At 42.0% G+C, this 26,839-nt stretch overlaps 1 protein-coding gene across 1 annotated transcript in view; it reads right to left on the bottom strand.

Annotated features, from left to right (window-relative positions):
• The window catches only part of Dnaaf11 (dynein axonemal assembly factor 11), a 104,919-nt gene extending 85,904 nt beyond the window's left edge, over positions 1–19,015 (bottom strand). Inside the window, exons 1-2 of the mRNA XM_051159590.1 lie at positions 18,957–19,015; positions 3,864–4,031 (exon numbers count right to left, since the gene is read on the bottom strand). Coding sequence (XP_051015547.1) covers positions 3,864–4,031; positions 18,957–18,966 — 178 coding nt within the window. The 5' untranslated portion in view covers positions 18,967–19,015. The remainder of the gene's footprint in view (positions 1–3,863; positions 4,032–18,956) is intronic.
• Between the last annotated feature and the right edge of the window lie 7,824 nt (positions 19,016–26,839).

The following is a 26,839-nucleotide window of genomic DNA, read 5'->3' as shown; positions in this document are numbered from 1 at the left end:
ATGTTTATAGAAGCAACACCTGAGCTCTCAGCCACCACATATTTGGAAGTTTCTGTGCACCAGCAAACAGGAGGAAAGGTAGAGTAGACATCTCATCAATATCCTGAACAAAAATACTCGGTCATTACTGTTAAAATACCCATCCCACAGTGGGCTACCACCTGGTTTGCAACAAACTCTTCTCCCTCAGTTGCTGGAGTCACCTAGTAGAAATCCACCCAAGAGTTGTACAGAGCAGTTTCCTTGGTTAACTCCTCAAGAGACCAGACAAACTAGCCAGGAGAAAGACAAAGATTCTACGAGTAAAGCCAGCTAGGCTCTCTCTAGCAGCCTGAAGGGAGCCTGAGAGCTCAAGCCCAAACCACTGTGGCAGCCGTTGTCCCCAAAAGCCAAGAGCAGGACAGCAGACTTCTTGTCTGACCAAATCCCTATTCAGGTTAAAGAGGTCAGTACACCAACCTCCTTCCCCCATCTTTACAAGGCCCACAGGGGAGCTGTTGGGAAGAGCAGATCCAGATCGCCAGTGGCTACTCCCCCACACAGGCTCTGCACTCTAGTGGGACCACAGATGGTCCTTAGCTCACACTTGCTTCATGGCTGAGCAGAGGCTGCCTCCCACAGCCCATCTGTCCCACCCAGCGAGCCAGGGAGCTCTAGGAAAGGCAGTTGCTTTGCAAACTTCCACCTCAATGGTAGGACAGCATGTGTGGATCCTAGAGATATACTTTCACTTGCTAAACACATGCCTAAATGCCCATGGGTGGAGCAGCATTGAAAAATCCCATTATTAGAATTGAAAAGAGTGTTTAATTTAAGAATACTTTGGAAGCAAAAATTTAAGCTTTCCCGCAGCCCTGAAAAGGCCTGAAATACTATGCTACTAATTAGTAATTGTGATGGACCCAGCTGTGGAGATTAAAATTTCTGGAACTCTTTGAAATCTGTACAATTAGCACAGTTCTTCAAAGAACCCATGAATAAAAGCTGGTGGTTTTCTCTCACCGCCTTTTTAATTGAACAGTGTGCCAGAGTTTCCAGTTCCTGGTAAAGCAAAAGACGCCAAGAATATTTATCTAAAGAAATATATAGTTTTACTAAATCTTCCAAAATGATGCAAATCTGGGCTTTTTATAATCCCTGAGCTAATTTTTAATTATCCACAGAATTAAAGGCATCCATTGCGACCAGGCTTTCTCAGCCTTGGTAATGTTAGCACTTTGAGCGGGACAATTCTTCTCCTGCCAAGCAGGGCCAATAACATATACCTCCAACACGTGCACACATACACACACACACACACACACACACACACACACACACACAAACACACACACACACCATAACCAAAATGTCCCCAGACATAGCTAAGTGGTCCCTGGTGAGAACCACTGTAGGTCCCTGAAAAGGTAACTGTAACCTCAAAGCTGACCCCTGGACTCCAGGGGTGTCACTCTATCTCGGCTTTTTTCATCTATTCCTCCGATTCTATTCACTTCACCCTTCTGCCTCCTCCAATTCTATTCACTTCACCCTTCTGCCTCTGGCTTCAGTTGGCTAACCAGAACAAGCTAGGCTGGGTAATGACATTAGTAGATTAGCAGCTTTCACCCACTAAATCCTTATATCACGGTAAGCACAACAATCCTCATACCATCCCATGCCGATCTGCACCCCTCACTTCAGTAGGGGTTGTCAGCACTCTTTTATAAATATCCCAGCTCAGTCTTGGTCAGCTTAACTGGCTTGCTTATTTTCATACAGCTCACAAATAAGGGACAGAGGAAGGGTTCACAGACAAGTCTACCTGATGCCCATGCATGCTTTGACTATTAAGGGTAGAGTTGCTTTAACAAGAAGCGGCTCTGCACTTGTTCCCTTATGTCAGAACCCCATTAAATGGCTCTGTAGATCACCCTTTATCTGCCCCTTAATTCATTGTTAGAGCAAGGAGGAATGTTTGAGACAGGAAAAGACCAACTTATGCAATGGGTAAATTGAAGAAGGAATTTTGGTGTGCTCAGTCTCTCCCTCATTCCTTCTTTCCCTTTCTTCCTTCTTCCTTCCTTCCAGGATGTCCCTGCCAGAGAATATATGACCCAACTCCCTTCTGCCATAAAGCATGGATTTACTTGAACAGGGAAAACCTGTGGCTGCTCCGCTTGGCCTGGAAATGAGAGGTTTATTTTGAGGGGAGTATTAGCAAGTCTGTCCACTTACTAGTCTGTGCTACATTCTGTGAAGAGCTTTATCGGTGTAGTGGCTTGAATCAGAATGGCCACCATAGGCTCATATGTTTGAATTGTTGGTGAAACTATTTGGGAAGGATAAAAAGGTGTAGCTTGGGTAGGTGTGGTCTTGGAGGAGGAGCTTTGTCTTTGTGAATAGACTTTGAGACTTCAAAAGTCCTTGGCTTCGCCAGTGTCTCTTTCAGCCTTGGGGTCATTGTCTCAGTGTGTAAGCTCTCAGCTTCTGTTCTGGCACCATGACTGTCTGACCGCTGCTATGACCTCACCATGATGGCCATGAACTCTCTGAAACTGTGACCAAGCCCTCTTTCTTCTGTAAGTTGCCTTAGTCTGATTTCTCTTCTCAGGAATAGAAAAGTAACTAAGATAATCAGAAACAATATTAACGTTTTGACCTTTTCCCACATGACTTCTGAACTTACCTGTCAATTCCATCCAAACTAAAACCACCCTAATACAGCAAACTGACCCCAATACTTTGTATTCAACAATATGGCACAACTAGCTACCGTAGTCTGTGGGGATCTGACAAAGGCATTCAACAAATATACTTACTTTTCAGAACACATTCATGTTCATATAAGAACTGAGCAGCACTTACAGCTCTCATATACCCCATTCTTTCCCTGCACAACCCTAATTGCTGTTCCCAATGCTTTCAATACTCTATGCCAAAGTGGTAGACTCATCAAAACTTGGCATATTATCACCCACACATTTACCCTTGTTCCGTGGTTCTCAACCTTCCTAATGCTGTGACTCTTTAATACACTTCTTCTTGCTGTGGACCCCACCCCAACCATAAATTTATGTTTGTTGCTACTTCGTAACAGTAATATTACTACTTTTACTAATCATAATATAACTGATTTTGGAGATAAGACATTTGCCAAAGGGTTCAACTGCTCCTGTATTATACATTCTGTGTATCTTGTTAAATGAGCATGTATCCATCATTAGCCTCCGTGCTCTGACTTCTCCCTGTTCATTACTACTAGTCCTTGAAAACCACTTTTCTTGTTGTAGTTTCTATAGTTCTGCCTTTTCCAGAATGCCATAGTTGAACTCATGTAGGCTTAGCTTTTTCATATTGATTGCTTTCACTTAGTTATGTACATTTAGGATTCCTCTACATGTTTTTCATGGCTCAGTAGCCATTTCTTTTAAGCTATGAATAACACTACATTTTTTGGCTGCAGCAGAGTTGACTGACTGAAGGATATCTTGGTTGCATACAAGTTTGGGCATCTGTAACTTCTTAAACAAAAACTTTATTGGTATACATTTTGACAAGGAGTTTTAAACTCCAGCATGATCTTTCCAGTTTTGCTAAGAGAGATAGATATAAAGCCATGGAAAATACATGACTCATATCCTCCCACTTTGAAAGCTGGGAGCAGATCATATGTACCTCACCATGAACTCGACTTCCAATTAAATAACAGCATCCAGCAGGGCACCAAGGCTAACCACACACAGGAAGGCCTGGGAATAGTCTGCAAACAGCTACTGAGAGGTGGCTGCGTCTCTTTCCCCATAGCCTTATTATTCAGTTATTTTCCAAAGTTCTCCCACTCAAATGTTAAAAAGCCATGAGAACAAATGAATGAGACTTACCAATTTTTCCAATGAGGTTATTTTGAAGATAGAGAATTTTTAAATCCCGGCACCATTTGTCAATATGTTCTAGTCTTTCTATTTCTTGCTGATGCAAGGAAAGTTCCTCCAGGGAAAAAATTACACAGTCATTGTGTTCAGCATTCCGTCTAATAAGATCTTCTGTGACTGAAAGAAATTGTGCAGCATATTATAGTCCCATTCTCATTGTTCTGTGTTGGGTTATTAGGTTAGTATTAACACGCTGGAGTTTCTTTGCAGCTAAGTGTTGATTCCTCAGGCCCAAGCAGTTTTCAGACAGAGAGAGAGGCCAGGCAAATGCTGCTTGTTACCTACCTCAAGGAGTCTGTGTAGAGCCATGACACAAGGCAAAGAAAAGTGATACAATAAAACCTCAAATTGCATTTATCTTTGTATGTATATGATCTAAGTTTTGCTGTGTAGATGGAGGAAGAATTGTCAGTTGACAACTGTGAGAATGTGGTCTCGTGGCACCAGACCAAAGTGGATGACGTCCACTAATGGACCTAAGACAGAGCAACCAAGTCACAATCTCCCTGACAAGGAACAGAACACACAAAACTTCCTTCACTGCCAGGCGTGGTGGCACAAGCCTTTAATCCCAGCACTTGGGAGGCAGAGGCAGGAAGATCACTGTGAGTTCGAGGCCAGCCTGGTCTACAAAGTGAGTCTAGGACAGCCAAGGCTACTCAGAAAAATCTTTTCTCAAAACAACAACAACAACAAAGAACAAAAAACCAAAAACTTCTTCCACCATCCAGTAAGGAAAGCCATTCATCATTTAGCCAATAATTGCTCATTTAGAGCTTCAGAGAAAGAAAAGAACAGCCAAGACCCTGGATAACTGCTTATAAGAAAAGCAAACATGAGAGGGAGTTTCCATTCTCCAACAAAAACAACGGTAGCACCAACTGCCAAGCTCCAGGTCAGGGGACAGTAATGATGGAATCAAAGGAGTGCAAACAAAACCATGGTCCACTGTTGGAGCCAGGAATGACATCATTAATCATATTTATAAGGTGGACTGGAAGCACAGAGGCAGCAATAATGAGGACAAATCCTGCATTTGCTAGTGTTAGTAAAATAAATGTGTTTTTTTTTTTTTTATTTGAACCCACTTTGCATTTTAGTAAAATGTGTAAGTGATTTCTGTTGGTCCTGGTATATAATGAAGACTTATTTGTTGTCACGTATAAGGTGCCAGGCAAATGCTCTGGATAATGAAATGCTTTGAATGATAATATTAGATGACAAAATGCTTTGAGTGGTTCAAAGTGCTGATATATAGATATATTATTTACCTTCATGTGGGAAGGACCTGAAGCTCAGAGTCTCCCTAACTAATTCAGGCCTTGGCTTTGAGAGCTACAGCCAAGTTTTTGGTCAACAGCCCAGTGTTGGACCATGTTCAAACTTACTTCTCAAAGTCTTACAATGCAATGCTTAACCTACTGCACAAAGTTAACCCAGTTAAGATGATTTCCTTTGAAGTGACAAATCAATATGCTAAACGAAGCCTACACATTGTAACGTTCGCTTGGAAACTTGATCTGTTGTGTACACATGATAACAATTACAGTCAAGAAATTACAAAAGCTTCAACTGTAATACGGTTTCTTTCATACACCAACTTCTTAATCTTAAAATAGATAAACGCCAGCAGCGTCTCATTTACACACACACACACACACACACACACACACACACACACACACACACAAACCACACAGGGTTGATGCATCTGGGTAGACTATAGTTCACAGAGGATATCTTGTGGTAGAAGATTTAAGTGATACTATGAACTACAGAGGCGCAAAAGAACAAAGCCAGCTGAGATTAAATGCCACTAAAATGATGGAAACGCTTTATGAGAAGTGACTGCTTTCCCAAACACGGCAAAAGAGAAGGTCTTCAGTCCATCTGTGAGAGCTAAAAGGATAACGCCTTCATTACATCACAGGGACATAATGCTTATCCCTGTAAACATTCAACAGGGGTCTGTTTTGGGGATTAATTCTTCTGCCGCAGGCAAAGAAGATCCTACAACACTGAAACACCTGATACTTTGTCGCAGTTTCTGAAATGGAACAGTGGATTCCATGCCTGCCAGTTCCTAATATCTTTGCATTCATGTATGAAAGTGTTTGGGTTAAAGATAACTTGGTTATATACATGACATTAAAATGCTATTCTCCATCAGATATTCCATAGTATACATAGGTTTGTATGTACTTTTGGAATCTGGAAGAAACTTTTACCAAGTTACATAAAGAGGAAACTGAATTTAGCAAACCACTTATTCTTAACCACTGTGCTACACTACCTCCTGCATGAGCAAGTAAGAGCCCCTGAAGATTCCTAGGGATCTTCAATGTGTGGACTTGTCCAGCTGAGACAAGTCCTTCACAGCACTATCAGCTGGCCTGCCTCCCTGTCACATTCTGAAAGGTGGAGTTGTACCTTTTTTTAAAAACATAAAAACAACTTCAGCCTTCTGGCCCATTATATCTGATCGGCATATTTGTGAGGCAGGAACTATTGAGGACTTGCTTTCCCTGTCTTGGCAGAGTTCGGCCATCAACTCTGCCTGCATCCAAGCTTGCCAAGTTTTAGGAATAATTCTGTCAGTGGTTGAAATGAGGACATTTTTTCTAGTGGCTTGTTTGCCACATTTGAAGCCATCTCCATAAGGAGGTTCACTGATGCTCATCATCATCCCTGAGGTAGGCTGGGTGTTGCCAGGAGCTAACCTGTCTTATTGTCAAGGAACCATTAAACCAATATAAACATCTTTAAATGCCATATTCTGTAGGACTCTGAGGTTTTTGAAGATTTAAGATCTTACCTTATCTGTCTATAGAATCAGATCTATCTGTTACATCTAGGATGTAAATTCTTATGGTAAAAACAGACTAGTAATTGAAATGACCACAAATTGATCAGTTGACAATTAACTTGTCTAACTTACTTATGCTACAGCCTGCGATAGGATTTTCAAAGAATTGGAGGTAAATCTTGTATTCTACTTGAGTGGTATGGGTATAATACCTCATATTAGAGTAGAAATACACATAATGTATGTGAAGAATAATCTTAAATTTGAATTCTATACCAATGTATCAAAATTAAACTTATTTTGCACCAATACACATTTTCATACCAGTGAATTAAAAAATAACCTTGTGAGCACAGTTAAGGCCCCAGGTTGAGGTGTAAACTTGATAATCTACTTTTTGTCCTATCATCCCTGTTTATTTCTATATTCCCCATTCTTTCTTTTCAGCCCCTATCTCCAAACCTAAGAAAGAAAGATAAAGGAAAAGAAAGACAGCCCTGAGTCCAATCTTGTATTCTCTCTGGATAAGACAAATAGTAACTTATAACCAACTCCCAATGAAAATAAATATCTAAAGCCTGAGAAAATAAACTGTCTCTGTAATTTTTTTTAAAATATAGAAGCTGCTAACCTGCCCTTCCTGTTCACTCAGGTGAGTGATATTGCTCCTTCTCAAGTCTCTGATGGGGTTGAAGACCAAATAGTTTAGTTTCACAACTAAACTTGGCTGTCTGGGGTTAGGATGTTTTTGGGTCTAGATAGATGTTTGAAGTTGACAGAGATGAGATATGATGAAAAATAATGAGTTACAGTCAGAAGTTTAGACTCACTGAGATAAGAAAATGTTTTCTTCAAGGTTGCCGAATACAAAGATCCAAAACACTATGAATGTACCATGAATATAATTCCTGGTTGTTCTGTGGTTCTTCTTGCTGTATGTAGTTTATTTTATATATGTGTAGTAATATAAATAAATAAATAAATAATTTTTCAAAAACATAAAAACAAGCCTGGAGTGGTGACCCAAGCAGGTAATCCTAGCACTCAGGGAAGCAAAGGCAGGCAGATGTCTCTGAGTTCGAGGCCAGCCTGGTCTACAAAACAAGTCCAGAACAGCTAAGGCTACAAAGAGAGAAACCCCGTCTCAGAAAAAAAAAAAGAAAAAGATAAAACCATATACGAACTCGACTGCTTGTTTTCAATGTGCTGAACTCTCTGCTCCTTCCAGTGGGAGGAGGCTGGGTAGCTTGAGATGACACTACTTTAGCATAGCATGGAGAATAAAGGTGAGAGGTTACAACCCGATGCATGATGCAGGTTCCTGCTGCTCTAAGGGCTACCCCAGCTGACAGGCAGAGGAGGCTGCAAACCCAGTCCTGGCAAACACATGCCGAAGGGATTCCAAAGGAGCCTCAAAGGGCAGCCTGCCCAGCTCTGGCTTGCTGGGACCCCTCTGCTATGTCTGGAATGTTACCACTATTTTGTTAGCCAGCTTGCACAAACTGTTTAAGAAAAAGGAAACAAACAAACAGCAACTACTACAACAACAAAATCTTCCTAGTAACCAAACATTAAAAGGGATATTAAAATTACCCTCTTGCTGGACATACACACACACACACACACACACACACACACACACACACACCACATACCACACACCACACACCACACACAGACACAAACACACACACACTAAGTTGGGTTTTTTGGTGTTTTTTTTTTTTTTTTTTTATTGCAGGAATTAAACCTGGGACACCTGCTACTAGGCATGTAGCCTATGGAACTACACACTTAGCCACCCATGTTTGTTCAGTAACTGAAATCAACTGACATCCAACTTGAGAATATAACAAATAAGTTGCATAAACTAAAGCCATCACCTCTATACGTAATCTACAAAACCCTTCTTAACAAGCACACAATTTGAGTTCTGGCTTGAGAGGCATAACTGCATTAGCAGAGCTATCTTTTTTTTTTAAATATATTTTATTAATTTATTCATATTACATCTAAATTGTTATCCCCTCCCTTGTATCCTCCCATTCCTCCCTCCCTCCCATTTTCCTCTGACTCCCCTCCCCTATGACTGTGACTGACAGGGACCTTCTCCCCCTGTATTATCTTAATGAGATGTGGGAATTATTCACCACTGCTCAGCGGGCTCTCACATGCCTAGTGGTGTATCTGTGACCTAGAAGCCCAGAGAGGGGGTGGATTGTTGGAAGACTGGCTGCTATTAGGCCTGGAGTCCATGAACCAAGATGACCTCATGCAGAAATTATGCTGTTCCTTTAGACCATGCCTAGAGAGAAACCAATGAAATCTGTTACAGAAGGAGTGCCAGGTCTGCACCTCACTAGTCACTTCCCGGGATCATTTACAAGACAGACTATTGCGCAGGGTTTTCATCCCCAATAGCCACAGTTTCCAAGGAGCACCTTTTGCCAGGTATATGGACGTCTCGGATGTATAGAATGGAGTGAGCATGGGGTGGAGGAAGGATCAGGGATACAGGCAGGGAAGGAAGAGAAATAAGAAGTGAGCCAGAACTCACCCTGAGCCTCCACACTCAAGCAAAGCTCCTTGAGGAGTCTGACACGTTATATTAAATGCCCTCTTTGGGTTGTATGAAAGCATTCTTCTCAAGGGAGGAACACGCACTTTATTTAGCATTTTGGTGGGCCACTTGATGGGCTGCTACTTATCTTGTCCCCAAATTCTGGTTGAGGCTTAGCTTGATATCCATACGAATATATAACCCAACCAGTCTGCAATCTGCTCGAGGGTTTCCTGGCGGCATCTTAAGCATCACATGATCCCTGAGTACCTACATGGCCCACCAGGTGACCTAGCTGCTGCGGATGGTGTCACAGCCTCCTCAGGCTTTGCTGCTTCTTGGAGGCTTAGAAGGATGGATGCGGTTCCTACTAGCACCAAAAAAAAAAAAAAAAAAAAAAAAAAAAAAAAATCCTCTCTTGCTGCATCTCCCACAATTTGAGGAAGTCATATCAATGTGCCATTATCTGACTGAAATGGACTGTCCGCATGGGATGGTTGTGGATAGACATCAGGAAGGAAGTGCGCCTATCCTTACTTCCTAAGCACAAGAATTAAAATGGTAAGAATCGCATTCAGTCTAAAGGGGCAGGACCAGGAAAGCTCCTTTAGTGCGGACACCAATCACACAGAGAGGAGGAGCCCTACAGTTAATACTCAGAGCAGTAATACTGCTTTGTAGCAACTACTGTACACAAATAGGACAACATGTTTTAAAGCGTAGAATCAGAAAGGAAGGTAGAACTGTGATCCTACAAATTTTCTTAGTGGCCCTTCCCCAAGCTATTTTTAAAACTAACATTTTATGTATGCATTTGAGAATTTCATAATTTTATAATATATTTTTATCATATCCATCCCCCTCTGTCACCCTATAAGTCTCCCAACTACCCCCATTCTATCTCCCTCACAACCTCACGCCCTCTTATTTTGTTGTTAATAACCCCCCATGTCCAATTACTGCTAGCCAGATGTGCATGTGTGGGAGCCATCTGCATGGGCAGCCGAGGCTCTGGAAACATCACAGATGAGAGGGCAGAAAGAATGTAAGAGCTGGAGCTCACGGACGGGAGGGAGAGCTGTAGAATGCTGACTTTTGGATTGATACGCTGTGTTCATCAACCTAGAGCAGCTGTGGATCCCTGCACACGATCAAGCCAATCAAAATGCTGAGCAGCTTTATAATAGGCCAGGTGCTACGTGGCATGCTGTTTTATGGCACTCGGGAAATTGTGACGTAATACTGCCTTACCTATAATGGCAAACATCAGTGAGAGCCCTAGATCCAGACCCTTAGAAGAGATGCCAAGAGTTTCTACATGGTGCGTGGAGATGATAGTCTTTTGCACATTTATTTATTTATCTATCTACTTATGTATGTATTTATTTAATTAGTCATGTTACATCCATCCCTATAGCAGTCCCCTCCCTCCCCTCCTCCCAGCCCCACCCTCCAACCCTCTTCTCCCTTTCCCTCCTCCTCTTCTCCTTAGCGAAGGGACCCTCCCCCACCAACCTACCCAGGCACATCAAGTTGCTATGCAAATATAGCAGAGCATTATTATATAGTGTCAGGGGTTGGCTATCTCCCATGGGTCTCAAGTTGGACCAGTCATTGTTTGGCCCTTACCTCAATCTCTGTTCCATCTTTATCTCTGCACACCTTCTAGGCAGGGAAAATTTTGGGTCAAATGTCTTGTGGCTGGGTAGAAGTCCCCCTACCTGAAGTCCTGCCTAGCAATTGGAGGTGGCCATTTCAATCTCTACATCCCCCGCTGCTAAGAGTCTCAGAGTCACCTCCATATCCTCCCAGTTGCCTGCCCTGTCTCAGGCCTGCAGCTTGTCCCAGAGATGCCCCTTCCCTTCGATTTCCCTTCTCTCTCCCACCTCATCTCCAGCTCTCCCCCTCATGATCCCCACCCTCGTTCCCTTTCTCATGCCCTCTCCTACCCAGTTCTCTCTCTTCATCCACTTCCCTTGGTCCCTCTTTGTTACTTACCTTCTTTGGGTCTGTGGACTGTAGAATGATTATCCTGTACTAATACCCACTTATAAGTAAGTACCTACCATGTGTATCTTTCTGGGTCTGGGTTACCTCACTCAGGATGATATTTTCTAGCTACACTCATTTTCCTGCAAATTTCAAGATTTTCCTGTTTTTAATAGCTGATTAATACTCCATTGTTTAAATGCACCACAATTTCTTTATCCATTCTTCAGTTGAGGAACATAAACATTGTTTCCAGTTTCTGGCTATGATGAATAAAGCTGCTATTAACATAGTCAAACAAATGTCCTTGTTGTATGGTGGAGCATCTTTTGAGTATATGCCTAGGAGTTGTATAGCTGGGTCTTGAGGTAGAGCTATTCCCAATTTTCTGAGAAAGCAATGGATTGATTTCCAAAGTGGTTGTACAAGTTTTCACTCCTACCAGCAATGGAGAAGTGTTCCCCTTGCTCTACATCCTCACTAGCAATGTGCTATCACTTGAGTTTTTGATCCTAGCCATTCTGACAGGTGTAAGATGGAGTCTCAGAGTCTTTTTGATTTGCATTTCCCTGATGACTAAGGACATTGAGCCTTCCTTTAAGTGCTTCTCGGCCATTGGTGATTCATCTATTGAGAGTTATCTGTTTAAATTTACACCCCATTTTAAAATTAGATTATGTGGTTTATTGGTGCTTAATATCTTGAGTTCTTTATATATTTGGGATATTAACCCGCTGTTAGAGTAGGCTTGGTAAAGATCTTTTCCCAATCTGCAGGGTGCATTTTGCTGTATTGACAGTGTCTTTTACCTTACAGAAGCTTTCCAGTTTCATGTGGTCCTATTTATAATGGTTGATCTTAGTGCCTGAGCTATTGGTGTTCTGTTTAGAAAGCTGTCTCTTGCACCAATGAGTTCAAGGCTATCCTCCACTCTCTCTTCTAATAGAATTAGTGTATTCCAGATTTATGCTGAGGTCTTTGATGCACTTGGACTTGAGTTTTGTGCAGGGTGATAAATACAGATCTATTTGCATACTTGTACACGCAGACAACCAGTGAGACCAGCACCATATGTTCAAGATGCTTTTTTTGGTTTTTTTTTTTTTTTTCCATTGTATGGGTTTGGCTTCTTTGTCATAAAAATCAAGTGTCCATAGCTGTGTGGGTTTATTTCTGGATCTTTGATCAGATTCAATTGATCAACCTGTCTTTTTATGCCAATACTATGCTACTTATTGATTGATTGATTGATTGATTGATTGATTACTACTGCTTTTTAGTGCAACATCACAGGGATGGTGATACATCCAAAAGATCTTTTATTGTACAGGATAATTTTAGCTATTCTGGATTTTAATTTTTTTTCATGTGAATTTAAGGGTTGTTCTTTTGAGGTCTGTAAAAATTTTGATGGGTTGCATTGAATCTGTAGATTGCTTTTGGTAAGATGGCCCTTTTTACTATGTTAACTCTACTGATCCATGAGCATGGGAGATCTTTCCACCTTCTGATGTCTTCTTAAGATTTCTTTCTTCAGATACTTGGAAGTTTCTGTTATACAGGTCTTTCACTTGCTTGGTTAGAGTTTCACCAAGATATTTTCTATTTTTTAGCTATGATAAAGGGTATTGTTTCCCTAATTTCCTTCTCGGCCCATTTATTAACTTTGTATAACAGCCACTTTGTTAAATGTGTTTATCAGCTGTAGGATTTCTCTGGAAGAGTTTGAGGGGTCACTTATGTACACTATCATATCATCTGCACATAGCGGTAGTTTGACTTCTTCCTTTCCAATTTGTATCCCCTTGATTGCCTTTAGCTATCATATTGCTCTAGCTAGAACTTCAAGTACTATGTTGAATAAACATGGAGAGAGTGGACAGCGTTGTCTTGTCCCTGATTTTAGTGGAATTGCTTTAAGTTTCCACTTAATTTGACGTTTGCTAACAGCCTATTGCATGTTGCCTTTATTATGTTTAGATGTGGGCCTTGTATCCATGATATCTCTAAGACTTTTATCATGAAAGGTTGTTGTGTTTTTCAAAGGCTTTTTCATCATCTAATGAGATGATCATGTGGTCTTTTTTTCTCTCAAATTATTTATTTAGTATGTTTCATACTTTCAAATAGGAAGGACTTTCGCAATTTTACATACTACCTAGTTTGTTTTTCCATGTGTAATTTACACGTACAAAATTTAAAAACTGAAGACATATTAAGTGGAGAGCAATACTAATTTACAACAGGATTATTTAACTTGTTAGTGCTGCAGACATACCATCTAGCTTTAACTATGCCGTCTTTATCTCCGAGCCACACTGCCCACCTTCAGAAAGTCTTGCACCAAATAATATGGCACTGTGCTTACAGAAGATCACGCTAAGACTTAAAAATTCCTTGGTAGAATTAAAAGCCCTGCATGCAACAATTTCAAGAGCAATGGAGCTGTAACACCTCTGGTGTAGGCAACAGGCCACATGAAACACTGCTTTTGCTTTCTCATTCAGAAAAACACAAATAACAAAACAAGTCTCAGATGGAACTTAAAGTATCCTAGTGGAGGAGGTACTCAGCAATATCTTCACTGCTACAGGAGGGAGAAACCAGAGAAGGATACTGACGGCTCTAACATTCATATTCTGTTAAAGCAGGGCACTGGAGAACCCCAAGGTTGAACTAATATTGATTTGGCAGCCCATGTTTCTTACCTCTTTAACATGGATCTACAAAATGACTTTGTGCAGCCTGACAGGATGACTTAGTGGGTTCAGCACAAGATACAGAAGCCTGAGGGTATGAATTAGGATCCCCAGAACTCACATCCGTAATCAGCGTTGCTATAGGCAGAAGAGGCACGTATACAAGAGAGCCCTGGAAACTCCCAGGCCAGCTAGCCTGACAAGCCACAAAGACACCTGTCTTTAACAAAGTGGGAGATGAGGACCAAACTCTGAGGCTGATCTCTGACCTTCACACATATGCTATGTATGGCATATTCACACCTGCAGTCACATATACAAACATGTACACACAAATATACCACACAAACACAAAACACACACACACACACACACATACACACACATACACACACACATCATAGACCTGTTAGGGGTGCGATATGCAACAGAATAAAGTTTCTGAGCTATGAGGGCATATCTCAATACATTTACTTCTGCAAAGATTTTCAAGTTTACTCAGTAAAATTTGACAAAATTCCAAAGCCAAAATAATTTAGTATTTGTTCTTTTAGGATTTGTTTACTTGCCTGACTCAGGGTCTCACATTACAGCCTAGGCTGCCCAAAATGCATTACAGAGTACAGGCTAGTCTCAAACTCATGGCAATCCTCCTGCTTCAGCCTCCCAGGTAAAGGCTGGAAGTCTAAACGTGAACCATCACATCCAGGTCATTCCTTTATGTTTTAGATCAAGTTTTGAAAACAGCTCTACATTTCTTTCTGGGCTAGACTAAAATCAACCAATTATATTCACAGCAGATTTCATGGATTTTTCAAACATCATGAAAAACAATGGAAGTACAGCTTTGTGCATCTACGTATATTAGGTACATGGAATAAAAGATATTTAGTAGAAATATGGGATTGTAGGTATGAAATTTAACTCTCATAGTGTGTAAATGTTTTCTATTAGAATTTTCAAATAACACACACTGCTTTTTCTTGCAGGCTTAATGGGCACTGGGATCCACACTGTTCCCTAATCCAGTGACGTCTTTAAGGGCTGTTGATTGGACTGGGGTATTTAAAAAGCACAACGAACCATAGCAGAACTCAGAAAAGGTGGTGTGTGCTACTGAGTCAACAAAGGGAGGTCAGAAGAGGCTACATGCAGGAGAGGCCTGAACCTTGAAATGTGTATAGATGTTTGCCAGACTAGCAAATGAGGAAAGGGCATCCCCGGCCATCTTGGATAACACATTGTGTTGCCTTGTTTCCCCTTCACCCCCTTCAAAATTAACAGCTTAATTCCACCAGCTGCCAGGAGCTCTGCCAGCAGCTGGTACTGAGTTGCTCACCTTCCTACGAGCTGTCTCAGCTGAAAAACATCACCTCAACCCAGCTAATGTCTGCTCCCCAAAGTCCACGGTGGGTGACTGATTAAGACCCAGTCTTTTATCTCAGAGTGAGCAAGTCAGAAAGTCCACTCCAACTTTGGAGCCCTAGGGTCGATCCTGCCCAATCTCTTGCCTACCCACCCCATGTTGTTCCCCAGGATGACTCTATAACATGCTAAGCATGAAAAGTTTGTTTCTTGGGAAACCCAGCCTGGAATCACTGATGCCCAAAGTGGCCCACGAAAACCTATGGTAGGTAAGAGGGGGGTTCGAATTCAAAGCTGCTGCCAGAATGGCAACATGGACGCCATGGCTGGCAGTCAGTGGGATGCAGGCAGTGATGGGCCCACAGTTGCTGGGCATTTGTGAAACTTTCTCTGGTGATGAGCAGTGATGGAATAACAGTGGAAGGGAGTGCAATAGTGAGTGTGAACTATCAGGGATGCCATTTAAAGGACAGGTTCATTTAGGGGTTCTGACTAAACACAATTGCCCGGGAAAGGATAAGAGACCTTAATGGACTATTGAAAGCTAAGTGTGGAGACCAGAAGAAGGAATTGGAACAGAGAGAGGTTTTCATCTTCATAGTTCAGGGAATGCTGAGTGCCAGGACTAGGCTAAATCATAAGAGCAACAGACTTCTACCTTCTGGACCTGATGGGGTCCTAGTTAGGATTCACACTCCCACACTACACAAATAAACTCCAGACAAAATATATGAAAGCATTGTTTTTAAAACATCAGATATCTAGAACCAAAAAGAGGCAGATTTGTACTCAGAGCAGAATGGCCTCATTGGAGAGACTTGCTAAGACATTTGTGGGAGGGGAAATTTGTAATATTGAATGTCCATGGTGAGAAAGATACAGAGCAGAGACATCAGCTTCCACTTTAAGATATGTGGAAAAGGACGAATCAAAACCAAAACAGAATATACAGGGGGAGGTAATCCCCCTCAGGAACAGTCATAGGGGAGGGGAATAAGGGGGAAAAGGGAGGGAGGGAAGAATGGGAGGACACAAGGGATGGAATAACCATTGAGATGTAACAAGAATAAATTAATAAAAAAAAAGAAAAGCAAAAAAAGAAAAAACTTTAAAAAAAAATTTTTTTTTAAATTTCTAACAGAAATCAAATGGCTTAGAAATCAGGAAAAAAAATCAATAAAAACCAAAGCTGGTGAGTTAAGAAAAATGAAATCAGGAAACTTTAATTTGACTTAGCAGAAAAAGAGATGGAATAGATTGCCAATTTTTGTGATGATAGATAATATATCTTCTGTAAAAATATTAAAGGAAACAGAGAATATTATAAATTTATGAATGTATGCTAAATGGGTAAATTGTTTAATAAGATGAAAACTACCAAGCTCACTCAAGAAGACAAGGGTAGATTAAGGCGCTGTTGGTCATCTCAAGTACCTATGTATGGAGTAAGGAGCCTTCTAGCAAAGAAAATGTAGACATAGATGTTTCCACGAATAAATCCTACTGACCACTTAAGGTAGAAACAGGCTGTCTCTACAAAGTCCTCTAGGAACCTGAAGGGATGCTAGTGAGCAGAAAGCTATCAAGGAGAAACATGGGTGTCCAGGTTTGCTCTATGTTGCTGTGATTATATGACATGACCAAAACTAACCTGAAGAGGAAAGGGTTTATTCATCTTACAACTCCCAGATCATGATCTGCCCCTGAGGGAGTCAGGACAGCAGCTCCATGCAGGAATCTGGAGGCAGGAACTGACACGGAAGCCACGGAGGAATGCTGCTTCCCGGCTTGCTCTCCCTGGCCTGCTCCGTTTGCTTTCTTGCACAACCCAAGATTCCCTGACTGCGGATGTTACAGTGCACAGTGGGCTAGGCCTTCCCGTATCAAACATTCATCAAGAAAATACCGCCCACAGGTGTGCAGATAGACCAATATGGTAAAGGCATTTCCTCAGCTGTGTGTGTGTGTGTGTGTGTGTGTGTGTGTGTGTAAGAAGGACTCTCAAGTGGTTCTCAGCTCTGCCCCACCTCCCCCTAAAAATGGATAAGTTGGTCATTGTTTTCTGACTTGGAACACTGTTGAGACTGGAAAAAAAAATGTATGGAGAGCATCTGAACCTGGCACGGCACATACAAGCACTCGTGGCAAGGTACTTGTCTTTTATCCCACTGTCTGGACTTCAGATCAGGCCACTCTCTTCCACCAGTCCTACATGGCCAATTAGGTACCTGGTGACAACCCTACAGCTTCTGAGCTGAATGTTTGTAAAGGTAACCTCTTACAGATTTCCAGGGCAGAAAAACAAAAAACAAACAAACAAACCAAACCAAAATCACCACCATCTCACTCTCATTCACATTCCTTCATTCTACCACCCTCTCCATCTCCCCTGCCTCCCTCCATCCTTTCCTCGTTCTCCTCCCTCCCTTCCTCTTTCCCCATGAGACTTCCAAACGCCCTGCTACTAAACAGTATCCCAGCCCCAAGCACAGTCTCTTGACTAAAAATATTAAGTATGGAGGACGAAGACATATCGAGGAGATGACTCAGCTGCTAAGGCTTGAGGGAAATGGGGCGGGGTTACCAGCACCCGTGGGCGTGGTATATCTGTAATCATCACACTGGGGAGACAGAGACAGACAGATGACTCCAATTCATTGACCAGCCAGTCTTACTGAGCGGGTGAGCTTTATTTCCAGTGAGAGATCCTGACTTTAAAAATACAGTGGGGAACAATTAAGGAAAACACCAGATGCCAAACTCCAGACTCCACGTCCATACAAATATGCATCTGCACACACTAGTGCGCAAACACATGCACACATACACACTTTAACAACGATAACTGGCACATTAGATGGAACTATATGCAAATGCGTCAAAAGTTTCTTGATAACAGGAATAATTCGATCTAATTTTAAAATATCTAGTTGTTCAGCCCATCACGTTGAGGACACTTATAACAGTTTTAGATAAACACTTTTACATTTACTAAGTATATATAATAAAGCTTTGTGGTAGAAGTGAGGAAGCTGAGGTCCAAAGGTGGGGGCCCAGGGCAAAGCCATAGAGCTCTTAGGGTGGCCATAAGGAAGGGTGTGTGTCCAGCCATGGCTCTGGAATTGGTGTTCTCCTCCATTAGACAGCGGCATCTTATTTTGTGAGGTGGGTGGCATGCAAAACGTGTGACCTAGGACTTCAGAGTCTAACCAGCTGTGTGCTAATGCTGAGCCACCAGGTCTTCCTTAAACTCCTTTTTCCATGGAGCCTACTTTACAGACTGGCTAGCCGCTGGCAGCAAATGGAGAAAATGTCAAGCACTTGAGAGGACCTGAAGAGACCTGATGAGACTTAAGGGACTTGAAGGGACTAAAACGCTCCTGAGAGGATTTAGGGGACCTACAGGATAATGAGAGGTCACAGTGGGGCTTTAGAGGTCCTTAGTAGACCTGAGAGGTTTTGAGGGATCTTGAGAGGACCTGAGAAATCCTGGGTAGACTCAGAGAGCTTGGTGCAGCTTAGGCACCTGAGGGCTGGCCCTGCCTGCCGGTGGGAGGAGGGGGATCTGCCTGCCGGTGGGGAGAAGGTGCTAAGCTCGCAGAAGGTGGGGATGGATCGCTTACTCCGGCCCATGGCGTTGTTTTTCAGGATCACTGGTCAAGGAAACTCAGAGACCTGCAGGATTCCCTTCAGCCCTCGTAGCTGCGTCGCGGCGCTTGAGACGCATTCCGGAGTCATGGCAACGGGGAATTCTATGGCAGCCGCAGGAGGTCAGGCGGCGCTGGGTTTCCTGACCTCCAAAGGGAAGCAGGAAACACAGGAGTGGCCAAACTCCATTGATCCTGACCTAATCCTGTATTTAGTCCCCCACCTGTGGCTTTCCTTGGATTGCCTTTCTTGCCCTAACTCGGTTGCCAGGCCAGATCAAAGAATCTTTTGCAGGGAGCTCTTACTTCGTAACGGGTGGGGTCTGCCCCCTTGGCGTGTTTTCTGCCTATTCTCAAACTTATCTGACTTGTGAAAAGTCACGAAGAATTGGATTTGGCCCCCACTATATTAACTAAAGATGTGACCTGAAACATCTTTAGCACCCATCCTTGTGTCTGTAAGACGAATGATAACCTTAAACAAACAAAACCTTTCGGAGCTTAAATAAGATATCTGAACTGAAATTTAATTATTGTTTAAGAACTTAAGACACTTTTTTTTAAAAGCGGGCTCATTACAGACTAGTTGTTACTGTTAAATTACAACCTCTTAAATCATAGCTCTATATTCACTCGCTTCCTACAATTATATTATCCCTTCCCACTTCCCCTACACACCACCCACTTAATTGTAAAGTACAGAGGTGTCCTTTCTGCAGCCCTCAACGCATTCTTGGTATCTTCCCTGGCCCCACTTCACAAGTGGCTGAAGGCTCTAAGAAAAGTTTGGTAAGCCTGATATTCTATCCCTAAATGTTCAGATATGTTTAATGTGTTACAACTTAGTAAACAGATTTATGTATACCATAATTACAAACATAAATAGAACTCTCCTCTTGCTTTAAAAATGCAATTTGTAAAAGTTTTTTTTTTTTAAAAATCATCTAATTACAGTAAACCAACACAGTGTATAGTTCTTGATTTGCATTTTAAAAGATTTATTGGGCATCGCTAAGTGCAAAGAAATTTATGATTTCAAGAGGTGCCTGCCTGTTCAGCATTTGCTCTTGGCCATTATCAGGCTTGGCCAATGAATAGATGAGGGCCTGGATGCCAAGAAAGCCAAAAGGTGTGGGATGAAGGAGGAGGGGTCAGTCAGGTGATGCTCATCTGTTTGGTCTCAATGGAAGTGCACAGAGGAGTTCTGAACAGTAACCTTGAGAGAGTAGATATGAGACAATGCACTTCCCTGTCCAAGCCTAAAGAACTGAAGCGAAGTGGCGGGATTTTAGGCACCGTGCCCCCTTATGGGCAGAAGTAATTTGGAGTGCCAAGGAGATGCCCAATGGTGCTCAAAATAAATTTAGGTGACATCTACCTTCTCTATGAATATGTCTAATTCTCAGTTCCCTGGGGGGTTTTGTTGTTAGTTTTTGTTTTCCAGCAGAACAAAGTGGTGCACTGAACACATGATTCAAAGCTACATGTGTATCTCTGCTTGGCACTAGACAGATGACTCCGTCTCTGAGCGATAGGCCATCGCCTTCTGCACCTGAAGATAGCATTGGCAATATCTCTGCCTGTGCCTCTAAGCACCGAAGTCAGATTATTCACGGAAATGAAGTGCCAAGAGCAGCAAGAACTTGGCAAATTTACCTCTGCTTGAACTTGGGAGTTTTGACAGCACGGGTTTATAGAAGCTAAAATGGATCCAGTTTTTTTTTTTTTTTCAGAAGAAGCTGGCACGAGCATCTTTCAGGTAGAAAGGTGAGTTTCTGAGATAACAAAAGCAAGAGATCGGGCTCAGTATAAAGGATTTCAGGACCCTAGAGCGGTGGTTCTCAACCTTCCTAATGCTGCGATCCTTTAGTGCAGTTCCTCATGTTGTGGTGCCCTCCAACCATCACATTAATTTGTTGCTACTTCATAGCTGTAACTTTGCTACTGTTATGACTCCTAATGTAAATACCTGATAGGTAGTGTATCTGATATGTGGCCTCTGGGTGGGGGGGTGGGGTTGAGGCACAGAGGCTGAGAACCACAGCTCTAGAAGGTTCTCAGAGCTTTTGTAATTCAGGAGGCTACTGTGTCAGCTCTGAGCTTCTAGTTTCCCCATCACAACCACTCACTCTGGTACTTCCTCCTTACTCTGAAGCCCTCTGCTTGTCATGGAGACTGACGTTTTGGTTCTCTTGGAAGTTTATGTTGGAACTTAATCTTCAATGTAAATGGTATTAAGAGGCATGACCTTTAGAAGGTGACTGTACCATGAAAGGTGATTAGAGGCAGCCTGACAATTTGACAGAAGCGGTTATTCCCCCTCCCACCCCTTCCATCCTTTCTACCATACAAGGACACATGATACTCCCCATAAGAGGAGACAATATTATTATTTTGAACCGCAGAGGCACAGAACCTATCTTTGCCGTGGTCTTGGATCGTGAGTAATTAATGGGTGCTCTTTATGAGCAACAGTATTGTGTTATAGAAGCAGAAAGACACATGGACTGGGCTTGGAATTCTCCTGTAAACTTTGATGTCTGTGGGTCGGAATGATCCTCTTCCTCCATTCATAAGCCATTGAAAGCTGGAGCATCGACCCTGGCCAAAAACCCAATGATGAAAGATCCCTTAGCTGTTTTAAGCACTGTGTGCTCAACCTTGCCCACATGCTTTGAGATGGCCAACCTGTTAATTCTCACAGAGGGCTTCAGATGCAGGCCATGACAGCCTATAATAGACAAGGAGTCAGAACCCTGGTGAAATTATATCATTCAAACAAAGAGAGCCAGAATTCTGCCTGCAAACCTGAATTCCAGGCTCCATCACACTCTAGACTGAAAGAATTCTTTTCTTCATGGTTTGTTTCTACCTTTGAGTCTTCGCTCTCTGCACAGGCACTAATACTGTGGTGCCTAATAAGTATTTTCTAAGTGAGTGAATAAACTTCATGAGGCAGTGTTTCCAAACATTCTGCCCTCTCCTGTGTAATAACCATACATGTGGTTTTGGTGGAATCTCCTTGTCAGGAGGAGTCTAGCAGATGTACCAGGAAGATCATCAAACAGTTTCTCATCTTGAGAAATTTGCATCAAAATCTAGGATGAGAATTATTTCATCAGCAGGGGCTTGACAGGTTGCTCCCTTTGCCCCCTATCCCGGTGGAGCAGCTTTGAAACCAGGGATTTCTTTGCTCTTTGTTACAGGCTACGTACACTGCATTTTCCACTGCCTTTCCTTAACTGATATCATCACACTTCATTATTTTCAGAAACAGAGGACCCAAGAGGTTTGGGGACATTGTGCAATGTACTGTGACTGTTACAGAGTTCACTGACAGCAGGGAGAATTGGGAAACGCTTCCTGACAACTCTGAGAGTGAAGTCAAGTGTTCTTCCAAGTGAATGAAATAGTTTAAGCAGTTGGGCTGAGTGTCTGCTTATGCAAATCCTGATTTATATAGACTCATTTCTTTGACTCCAGCAAAGATAGCAGGATGAGTGGTGCTTTCCATGCAAACCGCTGAAACATTCTGTATATATAAAGTAAATGAAATAAAGCTTGAGGAACATTTTTGTTTGAAAATTCTAGTAGCAGCAAAATAGCCCTCCCACTTCTTTGCTTTTCCTTGTGGGTTGCATCAATTTCAAGGACCCTGACCTAGAAAGATATGTGGCTCTTATTTTCCATTGACACATATAATTTAGTGTTTTGATAATGTGTAGCCAATATGGTATCCATGGTTCTATTGTATTTAGTATTAATTTCCTTCAAGAGGATTTCTTTATTGTAGCATCAGTTTCCTCACTGTAAGTTCCTCTGGTTACACATACCTCTACAATACACTTTCCTTCCTGTTTCTCCCTCCCTTCCTTCCTCTCTTCTCTTTTCCTTCCCTTCCTCTTTCCTTCCTTCCTTTATTCCTTTCATTCTTGCATATGTTAGTCTCTACAAGAGCTGATTGACATGAATCATTTAAAACTCTGTGATAAGCTGAAGACCTGGGATGGGGGAGGCTCCTGGGAAGATATGGAAGTGACCCTAGCTGAGATTCCTTGTAGCAAGGGATACTGAGACTGAAGTGGCCACATCCTGTAGCCAGGTAGGACTTCCAGTGGAGGGAGAGGCACACTAACCCACCCACAAAACCCTGGACCCAAAATTTGTCCTGCCTACAAGATGTGCAGGGATAAAAGATGGAACAGAAATTGAGGGAATAGCCAATCAATGACTGACCCAACTTGAGACCCACTCCATGGGAGACAGACGACCACTGACACTATTAATGACACTCTGCTATCCTTTCAGACAGGAATGTGGCATAACTGTCCTCTGAGAGGCTCCATCCAGCAGATAATGACTTGATGTGCCATGGTGGATTGGTACCTGGGTAGAGGGTATAAGGAAAGTGGGTAGGAGGGTGAGACTGGGAGGAGAGGTTGGAATGGGGCTGTGATTACGATATACAATGAACAAATAAATAAATTAGTTTTTTAAAAAAAACTCTTATAGGAGCTAACCTGAAAAGCATGCTGCATCATATTCTAGACTGAAAACTAGGAGGGCAAAGAGGAAGCTTTTCCTGACCAGTTAGTTTCCATCTCTGGGTCCTAGCTCTCTGTTCAGGTCCTGATAGTGAGATGCCCAATAAATATTTGCTGAGTGACTGATTTATTGGCATGCATTATTTAACTATTCTGTCCTGGGTTAGCTATTTTATTTTAATTATTATTTTTTAAGCAAAGTAATAGCCACCATAGATCATCACCCTATAACACAGATATGAATAATATCCCAATTTTTAGATAAGAAAATTTGATCTACATTGTCCTAATCTGATAAAAAAGACATGATACACCGAAGCAATAACTTCCACTTCCACTTCCTCCTCCTAATCCTCCTCTTACTTCTAGAGTCTCATGTAACCCAGGCTACCTTCAAATTCTTTATGTAGCTGAGGATGAATTTGAACTACTGATTTCCCTGCTTCCACTTCCTGAGTATTAGTAATACAAGATGTACCACCATGCCCTGTTGGTACACTCTAGAGGATCGAACCCTGAATTCAAATATGCTAGGCAAATACTCTACCAGCTGAGGTACATCCCCAGACTTATGGCATCCTCTCCTGCACAGGCACCTAGCTTGCCATGGTCCCTTTAAGTTCTCTTGACTGCTTTTCTTATTTGCAGTCCTAAGCAATCTTCAGTCCTGTCAGCCTCATAATTCCAGTGCCTTTGGGAAAAGATAGGTACTTGATACTTGTGTCTCCTCCCATGCTCAGTGGAAGAGTCTTCATATTCTTCTGAGCAGATGATTATGCCATGTGAGATCTTGCTCATGTTGATCAGACCTCACAGTTGTAGCACACATTTGTCATGTGTTGGTATCTGATGCTTATGACAAGGCAATCTAATGGCCTAGTTTTTTTTTATGTAAAACTAAAATAATCCTTCTCTTTTTCTTTCAATTCTGGAAGACCAGCCAACGTGGGGGGCTCATGTGGGCCTTTGCTGGAAGGAGTGCTCACAAATAGAGACATTGGGGAAAGCTTTACACTTTGTGTCTTGGGCAGACTGTGTCATCTGGTAGGTGACTGCTTGTCAGGCTGTCATTTCTGTCTATAGCTCTGCAGCACCATTGCATTGCTAGCCTCTGACATGGCACATGTCCTTGCCTCTGTGGTACATCATGAAAATCAAGTACAACATTCCCCATGTAGAACTTTACATAATTATGACACTCAGAGGATGTTTGGGCTGGGGGCGTCTTCCAAAACCACCCTCAAATTCAAAACTTTTCTGGAAGGACTAATAGATTTTACCACAAGCTATTAAACTTTCAGATAGAGTTTCACATAGAAAGAATGTGGACAGAGAACTACTAAAGGAGGAGATCTTGAGGCAAAGGGCGGGACTTCCTGCTGTTCTCCTTTGTTGTAAGGACATGTCACTCGACCAGCACCTGTGTATAGAGCAACACATTCCAGTCTGGAAGGATGATCTGAGCTTTGGTGTAGGACCAAAACTCTACCACACAGGAATGATTCATTAGCCATGCTGTTAACCATAGACTTCTGATCAACTGATATCATGTGACTCAAAGGTTTTACCCCTAACCCCAATTACAAGGTTGGTATTTCTCATGTGGAAATCCCTCACCTCAAACTAAGTACAATCAGCTCTCTCTTTTTGTCCGACTAATTACTTGGTTCAAGGTCCCCAAAGAAAGACAGGATGGTAATTACCTCTTAACATTGAGGACAGATGTTAGATCTCTCTTTGATCAAAGCCAAATCCTTTAGTGCACATCTCCTTAGATACTCACAAGAACTCTCCCACAGTTGTCCAGTTCTCTCCTTCCTGTTGCCAGGGTAGTTTTCACTGCTGGTAGCAAAGAACCCCTCACCGATACCAAAGTTCTGCCTACGAAGCTCAATGATATTCTTCCCCTTGGGGAATAGCAGGATCAGAGGATACAGGAGACAACGAACGTGCTCAGCTCTTCTCCTGGTGCCAGCCAAGGTCCACACTTGCAGCACAACAGTCTCACAGGATGAAGACACTGCTAATCTGAGCTAGGCAGTGCCCACCCTTTTCCTTCAGTTATTCCACTTGCTTCACATTCACTGCTTTTGTCACTTCTTGGCATTTCCTAGAGACAAGTGGCAGCAGGTGCTAAAGGCCTGGAAAAAAAAATACATAAAAGGGAGAAAATTATAAAAAGACGCTTTAGTACAATCCAACCCGTTATCTAATAATTTAATTTCCTCCAAGAATTGAGCCAACAACAGTTTTATTCAGACTCAGTGTTACAACACCTGGGGCCAGCTCACACACAGGAAAAAAAAAACAAAAACAAAAACAAAAAAAACCCCTGATGGCTACAGATTATTATCTGAGGACCACTGAACTTATCTAATTGCAGACAGGTACAGAAGTAAATACAGCCTGAATTAAGACAGTATCTCCAAAGCCATTAATCTTTCCTAATTTAATCCAAAGGGGGGGGGAGGTGAAATGGGGCCCCTAGGGAAATTGCAAGTAGCTGCCAATTTTGCTAATGATAATAAGTTTATTTTACTTGCTAATATATTCCTAATTACTCTGGTTCTAGAATGTTTATTTTGCTGTCAGTCATTTTATTCGATTTATATTCTTTGTGAAAAGCCTTTGGCATATCAATCAACCCTTTTTAAGTTTGGTGGCAGCAGCTGAATCTGATCTCACCTTCTCTGTCACACAGCCCTGCTGGGCACTATATATCCTAAAGGAGAGGGAGGTGCGGGCTACAGATACTTCCAGAATCCACAGCTGTCAATTCCAGCTTGGAAAGAAAAAGCATTTCCAAAGCTTTGGTTACAGCAAGAGAACATTGTCCACACTGAAAATTGTTTTTCTATTTCTGTATTTCTAAAGCACTGAGCCAGCATCTGCATTTTCCCAAACATTATATAATATTTGCATTTATTTAGACAACGAAGAGGATTATTCAATAAATGTGCATGATATACAGTGATGACCTAGGCTTTTACTCCAATTTTAAATATACTCTATTTTACCTACTTCCTGTATGCACAGACCCTTCTTGTGAACATCCTTTATATCACACACACACACACACACACACACACACACACACACACACACACACTATTATATACACAGTTTTTTAATCAGCCTTAGAGTATCATGTCTTTAATGTAATTTTTCTAATTTGGATGAATAAGAGGAACCTATGACTTCATTACCTAATTTCAGAAATCAGGATTAAGGCCCTGGAACTGAGGATAGAGACCAAGACTGAGAATGTTTCAGCCACCTTGGAACTTCTCTGCTCCTGGGGATGATTTCCTAATG

The sequence above is a fragment of the Acomys russatus genome, chromosome 17 (genome assembly GCF_903995435.1).
Source record: "Acomys russatus chromosome 17, mAcoRus1.1, whole genome shotgun sequence".
Taxonomy (NCBI): domain Eukaryota; kingdom Metazoa; phylum Chordata; class Mammalia; order Rodentia; family Muridae; genus Acomys; species Acomys russatus.
The sequence above is the reverse complement of the archived record's forward strand: the minus strand, read 5'-3'. Positions and strand labels throughout refer to the sequence as shown.